This window comes from Egretta garzetta, unplaced genomic scaffold (genome assembly GCF_000687185.1).
Source record: "Egretta garzetta isolate BGI_Z169 unplaced genomic scaffold, ASM68718v1 scaffold15, whole genome shotgun sequence".
Taxonomy (NCBI): Eukaryota; Metazoa; Chordata; class Aves; order Pelecaniformes; family Ardeidae; genus Egretta; species Egretta garzetta.
Window position 1 is genome coordinate 19,163 of NW_009259798.1, and position 7,331 is coordinate 26,493.

Genomic DNA, 7,331 nt, shown 5'->3' on the forward strand with positions numbered 1-7,331 from the left:
TGTCCCTGCGACTGCCCGGCCCGGGTCCCTCCTCGGGTGGCTGCAGTCGGGCACCGCCAGCGCACGGAAGGAGCGGGTGGTAGGCAAGCGGGGGCTGACGGCGTCGTTCTTCGGCCCTTTTCTAGGAATGGAGAAAATTAACTTCTCGGGAGGGGAACCGTTTCTTCAGGACCGAGGCGAATTTGTAGGCAAACTGGTCCAGTTTTGCAAGCAAGAGTTGAAGCTACCAAGCGTCAGCATTGTCAGCAACGGCAGCCTGATCAGAGAGCGGTGGTTCAAGAAGTACGGTAAGGAAAAACCACTGGGGACAGAAGCACTGCTGGGGTTTGGGAGCCTCCTCGGGGCAGCCGCACCGAACGATGGTCTTTGGTGCGAGTGGGAGACAGTTTGTTAGTGCTTCATTTACAGTAAAAACAAACCAAACGTAAATACCAGTGAAATATTGTTAATTATATGTTGTGAATGTAGGGGGTACTTTGTACTATGGCCTCTTTGGTATAATAGTATAATAAAATCGTAACTCAGACTGTCTCCATGATGCTGGACACACACACACAAGATACGTGTTTTGATGTGGCTGCTGTGGTTTCACAGAACTGTATTTGCATGGCACTTGGTGACAGAACATGAGGGAGTGAAAGTGGGCGGAGTCCTGACAGCTTTTAACTGAAGGACTGAGTACTAATCAATTTTTAAAACTTTTTTTCAGGTGAATATTTAGACATCCTGGCAATTTCATGTGATAGTTTTGATGAGAATGTCAACGTTTTAATTGGCCGTGGTCAAGGAAAGAAGAACCATGTGGAAAACCTGCATAAACTGAGACAGTGGTGCCGAGATTATGCTGTTGCTTTCAAAATAAACTCAGTGATCAACAGATTTAATGTTGAGGAAGATATGAATGAACAGATCAAGGCACTCAACCCTGTGCGCTGGAAGGTAAGAACGTGCTGTATACCATAGGTTTCCTGTTCAGAGAAAAGTAGTGATGAAGTTCTGGAGTTGTCTGAACCTCTAATGACCTCAGTCAGATCTCCAGCTCCTGCTTGGGCTAGCATTAGTGGACTTTTTGTCTAAAGTTTCTTGTCTAAACCCCTTGTTGACTCTGCGATGCAGTCTACCTCCACAAACCCCTGTGGTCTCAAATTCCAGCAGTGCACAACCTGTTGCATATAAACAATTTTCTTTTATCTGTTTTAAACTCTCAACTTCAGAAATTTATCTAAGTGCACAGTCGTATAATGTAGATAAACAGCTGTCTGAGACACGTGGCAGGAATTACCTAAGTTGAAGGCTACAACTGCCCAAAAGGAGGCTGTAGTGAGGTGGGGGTTGGTCTCTTCTCCCAAGTAACAAGCAATTGGATGAGAAGAAAAACAGCCTCAAATTGCACCAGGGGAGGTTTAGATTGGATATTAGGAAAAATGTCTTTACAGAAAGGGTTGTCAGGCACTGGAATGGGCTGCCCAGGGAAGTGGTTGAGCCCCCATCCCTGGAGGTATTTAAAAGATGGGTAGACGAGGTGCTTAGGGACATGGTTTAGTAGTGGACAGGTATGGTTGGACTCAACGATCTTTAAAGGTCTTTTCCAACCGAATGATTCTATGATTCTGTGATTCCATGATTTGAGGTTCAATCAGATGTTAATTTGAGCTTTTATTTTCTGTGCACTTAAGACCAGAGTAGCTAAGATTTCTGTGGAAACCTGGTCAGAAACCAGGACTGTGTAATTACATTTAGAACTATGTAATGTTAATTTGCTAAAAATAAATCTGCACCGTGCCCTTCATATAGTATTCACTTATCACAATTTGTGTCAGTGTGGCTCCACTGACAGAAAAATTAAAGACATCGCTACTGAGACAACCGAAGGTTTTTGTCATGGTGACAGTCTCTTATACTCAAGGCAAGTGAAGACATCAAGTCTTGACCAGGTGCCTTTTGTCTTCAGGTATTCCAGTGCCTGATCATCGATGGGGAGAACAGTGGTGAGGATGCCCTGAGAGAAGCAGGGAACTTTGTTATCAGTGATGAAGACTTTGAACAATTCCTGCATCGCCACAAAGATATCTCCTGTTTGGTACCGGAATCTAATCAGAAGGTAAAATTGATACTGTCCATTTGTGACTTTATTTTGAAATCAAGTTGGAAAGGTGGAAAAGAACTAGAAGCTTTCATGGCAATTAATGCTTTCCCTATTAGTATTGGCTTAGAAGAGGTACAGTACAACTTTGTCAGCAACTGGGTTTGTTATGGTAGAGGTCAAGGTTTTTAATTTAAGGCCTTTGCAATTGGATAGCTCTTCCCCACCAGGGCACAAGAGCCTGAAAAAGCTTTGAAGGAATACTCATTTTTCAGTAGAATGGAATTTTGGTTTGTATATTAATTTATTTTTTTCTTTTGATCTATTACAGATGAGGGATTCATACCTCATTTTGGATGAATATGTAAGTCTTGCGATGCTTGGTGTTTCTATGCTAATATATGTACATATACAACAGTGATAACCAATCCTATTTACTGTGTACTCTAGAAAATAATTTTACCATGTAGTACAAGGAATAGATGTAATTTTTTTCCCATCAAACATACTGGGAACTTGAATTTAAGTATGACCTAAGGAGGAGTTGCCATCAGGTTGCATGCATGATCATCGCATCATGATGTATATCTTTGCAGGATGTCTTTGCTGTTTTTCTTTATAGATTAAAAATGCAGAACTTGTCCTGAAAGTTAAGTGTCAAAGAGCCTACTTAGTTTACATGTAACTGAAGAGGAAACATTTAATCTTCAGGAATTATGGCATGGCTTTGTTCCTGCTAAGATGTGTCAGTGTGTCTAACTGTGAACTTCTGAGCCTTCTAAAGACTGCAGTGAAACCATTCATGCACTTCCATATGCTTTTGTGGGATTGCAGTGCAACTTGTTTCATTCTATAGAAAAACTAAGCTTTTACAAATTGCCTTTCTAATGTCTTATTTATTGATGTTCCAGATGCGTTTTCTAAACTGCAGAAATGGACGGAAGGAGCCTTCCAAATCTATCCTAGATGTTGGCGTAGAAGCAGCTATAAAATTCAGTGGATTTGATGAGATGATGTTCCTAAAAAGAGGAGGAAAGTATGTGTGGAGTAAAGCCGACATGAAACTGGACTGGTAACCCGATACACTGAGTTGGGGCAGGTGCATTATGTAAAGAAAATGGGTGTGTATATATGTATATATGTATTAATCCTTTTAACTACACTTGGTATATTATATGGATCGATGTTCAGTATTATTCCATATGTGAATGTGTTAAATGTTTTTAAAATGTAGATTATGTTCTTATCTATTTTTCGGTCGAACATTTCTAAGTACCTACAGAGCTTTCACATAAACAGACCTCTGAAATCGACTTTCTCGTCCATCGTATGAGGGACTTAATGGCAGACCATTTAGGCAATGTCACACAGGGAACGTTTTTAAGATAAAACATAAGTGTGCATGCCAGAAACCAAACGAAACCCCACCCTGATCTCTAATTCATTATGAACAGCTGTAATGATACGTAAGTGGAAACGCTTATCAGGGAACGTATTCTGCCTCGGTCGTATGGAAAGGTAGCTTGCAGTTCCTGACTCGATCACGAGAGGGCCAGCTGGCAGTCCTTTGCAAGCAGCCCCTGCCGCCTTCAGGGGTAATAAGAGGGTCAGAATCTAGCAATCATTATCTGGAACAATATATTTACAGGGAAATCAAGATGAAAAAATTGGCAATTTTCATTCCTTAAGACTTAACTGTAAAAGCATCTGTTGTTCTCCTCACTCTCCTCCATATACACACATGATATTTGCAAAAAATGTTGGGGGATGTAATTTTCTGTGAAAATGTGTTTTTAGTCATGGAAAAAATACTATATTTGTCCTAAAACGTAAAAGTGCATTTTACCCAGTGATGACCAACTTCTTATTTCAGATTGGCAATGACCTTAGTTCTAACAAATATTTAGAGTGAAAACAAGGTTTGCATTTTATTCATAACTTCCTCCATTTTCCTTTTCTCTGCAAATATTGATTTAAAATTTTTAACATTTTTTCTCTCCCCATATATACAGTTCTGATGAAGATCCCTTCTGAAATTAATTAATCCCACGTAGCACACCTAATATGTATCTTCTGTGGCATGCTGGCTGTGTTATGCCGCATGTTTTTTATTTTGCTAAGCCATGGAATACAAAAAACAACATTCATATATCATGTAACCTTGCTTTAATGGTTGCTTGGCTCGGTAATCGTTCTTACGTGCTGGTTACAAACATGCAGGTATTAAGTGAAACAAATTGGGTGTTGTGATAGCTGCCTTTGATTTTAAGAGCTGGCAGCATCAGTATAAAAAAGACAAAAGTCAAAAACCCCTGCAAAACCAGTAATCTAATATGCTGCCCTTGTTCTTGGCTTTCTGGCAATTTTTATGGCTTTATAATTACAGTTTTCTAAATTTAACTAGTCCCATCCGCCCCAAAGCTCTGTATGAATAAGATAAGCATTGTACAAAGCAGAAGTGAGCTGGCACTACTCATTCTTACTGTCCCTTCAACTCAATGCCTGGACTGTCTCACACGTTTCAGTATTTGCAGCAGCTGGGAGCCAGGATGCATCAGATGTACCATGTAGCGAAAATGACACCTTCTGTCCTTTTTCTGATAATGCTAGCTTATTTTTTTTTTAAAGAGTATTTCAAGAGAAATTATTTGCATTCACCTAATGCTTCCTCAAAGTTGAAGGGGAAAGCACATTAAGTAGGAGCTGCTACTTCTGAATAAAGGAAGGTGCATCTCTGAATGCACTGTGAAAATGTTTCCATTTCTAATTCCTTCAGTTTCTATTTTTACGACCCTAAGTGTATATATACTGTCTCAGCGGTGCTCTTTTGTCGCTTTGTATTTTGCATTTTGCAATCACAACATTTCCTAGACACTTAAATTTAATTTTTTTTTCTTGTATTGATACTAAGTGACATTTAAAATGTGGCCCACACACATTAACCCCACAGTCTTTTGGCAGCTGTTTCGCTGACCTCCATTGGAGTTCTGCCTGAGTAGCAACTACGGGCAGCGCAAATTTATGTAACTGTGGGGTTTGACTTCCTCTGCGTTCCCATTGCTCAAACGTTAAACTGAGCCTCTTCCTCAGCATCTATGCTGCGTGATAGAAAAGAAGCATTTTCCTTTGCTGCTGGCTCAGTCCCAGCATGGGGAAAGATTTAGTGCATGAATGTACCACTAAATCTACCAGCTTGCTGCTTCTGCAGAAAATGCCAGCTGTATCCCAGCACGCAGATGTGAGGTGCACAAGCTCCCATTCAGATCCAGAAATCCTGCCATTCTTTGCTTTGCATTTTTCTCTGTAAACGGCTATTCTTTCACTGCAAGAGATCCTCTGTGCCTGCGGAGGAAGCTGCAGGGTGAACAAACTGGAGCTGAAAATGTGAAAATCCAATAAATAATGTAAAGACATTGAAGATGTTTTTTTACCAGAAGGTTCTAAGTTCTTATTTTCTTAAAATCTTGAGGATTTTACATCGCCCCTTGCTACCATACATAATTAAGAAAAAGTTTCTGCTCTGTGTGATGCTGTTTTCCAAAGGAAATGCTGGTCCTGTACATTGGAAATGAAGATTTTGACACAACACAGCTGACAGACGGTCCCTGAAGTTAAAGACTAGCTATTGGTATTTTTATATGCAAAATTCACTTTTGAGTAAAATCTCAACATTCTTTTTGGCTACAGCTTGATTAACCTAGTTTTTTTAATCTATGAACACAGTTCACGTTGGAAGAAAAATGGCCTTCAGGCTTTCATGCTTTGGGCCTAACTTTCAGCACAGGACTAGAAAAATAATACTGAATTCAGTAGAGCTACTCCCAAACTTAGAGGTCACACGCACATTGTGATCCTGAAGAGTCAGGATGTAAATTTAAGTCCTGTAAACAGAGACATGCTTAATTGTATTTTCATGTGTAATCTCATGGTATTGCAGCTAAGCACTTCTGGAAGATGCTGAATTGGGAAGGAACTTACACTGTAGTTTACCAGCTTTCTGCAGCTGCTCATATTTGTAAAATTTGTAGAGAATAAGCGTTTGGGAGAATGAGTTACTTCAGTTAAAATCATCATGAATATACCTTGAGTAATGAATAAAACTGTTGTTTAAGATGCATTTTAAATGCCCTCTTTTTCAGTGTGAAGGATGCTTGATATATTTGAATATTACAAATGATGACTTTGCAAATATACTGTCACATAATTAGTGCTAAATATTTCATGAGTGTGTTGCACATTTCAATAAATGTTTCTATTTTCTTAAGTTCGCCTGTAATTTCCTTTTTTTTTTTTTTTTTTAAATATAACCCAGAACCATAATAGCAGAATGTGTGGCTGCATTCACAAGGGATCTGCAATTCTGGATGCAGTCTGTATTTAGTGGAGGGGGCTGCTTGCGTGGTGCCAAGGGCAGCATGGAGGCTGAAATGGAGAACAGTGGTGGCGATTCTGCTGGTGGTGAGCAGCATTCGTTACACGCTTGAGCGGACTGGGCTGTGTTGGGAGAAGACTGTTAAAATACCTTGTGCTGTTCAGACGACAGCCATTACGAAAGACACAACTCTCCATAAATATCTGAGGAGAAAAAAAAAATTAATCTTCTGGTATGGTAAATAAGAGACAAAAGCTAGTCAGTTTAGAGGAGGGGTAAAGACAAGTGGCTTCTCGAGCTCATCTCCTGTCTTCAGGCTGCAGTAATAAACTCCTGTGGTAGACAACCTGAAATGGAGCTTTTCACAGTAATCGGTTGTGTATGTGGGGAGCTTTTTTTCCCCCTCTGCAAGGTTTTTTTCCTGCATGTTCTAGTGGAGCTGAGGTGCCCTGGAGCAGAGCCGCAGCGCGATGCTTTACGCCTCCTGCCTCCCCGCCTGCCTTCACCGACCCCACGACCTCCGCAAGGTGCCCCCCGGGGCCTGCTGTCTCGTGTCACCCCTGCTGCGGCTCGGGCAAGGGCGCAAGCCGCGTTTTGCCTAAATCAACCAGACAGCTCCTATTCATCTCTCCAGCTCAGCGTGTTCCCTTTTGTGTCTCCGTGCATTCCAGAAGCAAGCCGGTCGCCCTTCCCCGCAAGCAAGGCAAACCCTTCTGCCCCCCAGCTTTGGCAAAAATCCGTCCCTCGCTGCTCCCCTCCTGCCGCTGAATGACCTGCTGGCCCGGGGGGGGTCACGCCAGGACGGCCCGAGGTGCGATTCCTTAAACCAAAACCCCAATAAATTAGGGGACAGGAAAACGGGCAGCACGGCACGCC

The 7,331-nt window shown here is 41.4% G+C and overlaps 1 protein-coding gene across 1 annotated transcript; it reads left to right on the forward strand.

Annotated features, from left to right (window-relative positions):
* The first annotated feature begins 6 nt into the window (after positions 1 to 6).
* On the forward strand, positions 7 to 4,990 carry RSAD2 (radical S-adenosyl methionine domain containing 2). Its single transcript, XM_009639794.2, has 5 exons — positions 7 to 287; positions 710 to 939; positions 1,952 to 2,101; positions 2,415 to 2,447; positions 2,995 to 4,990. The coding sequence occupies exons 1-5, from the start codon at positions 128 to 130 to the stop codon at positions 3,157 to 3,159; spliced, it is 738 nt and encodes a 245-aa protein (XP_009638089.1). The 5' UTR covers positions 7 to 127; the 3' UTR covers positions 3,160 to 4,990.
* The last annotated feature ends 2,341 nt before the right edge of the window (positions 4,991 to 7,331 follow it).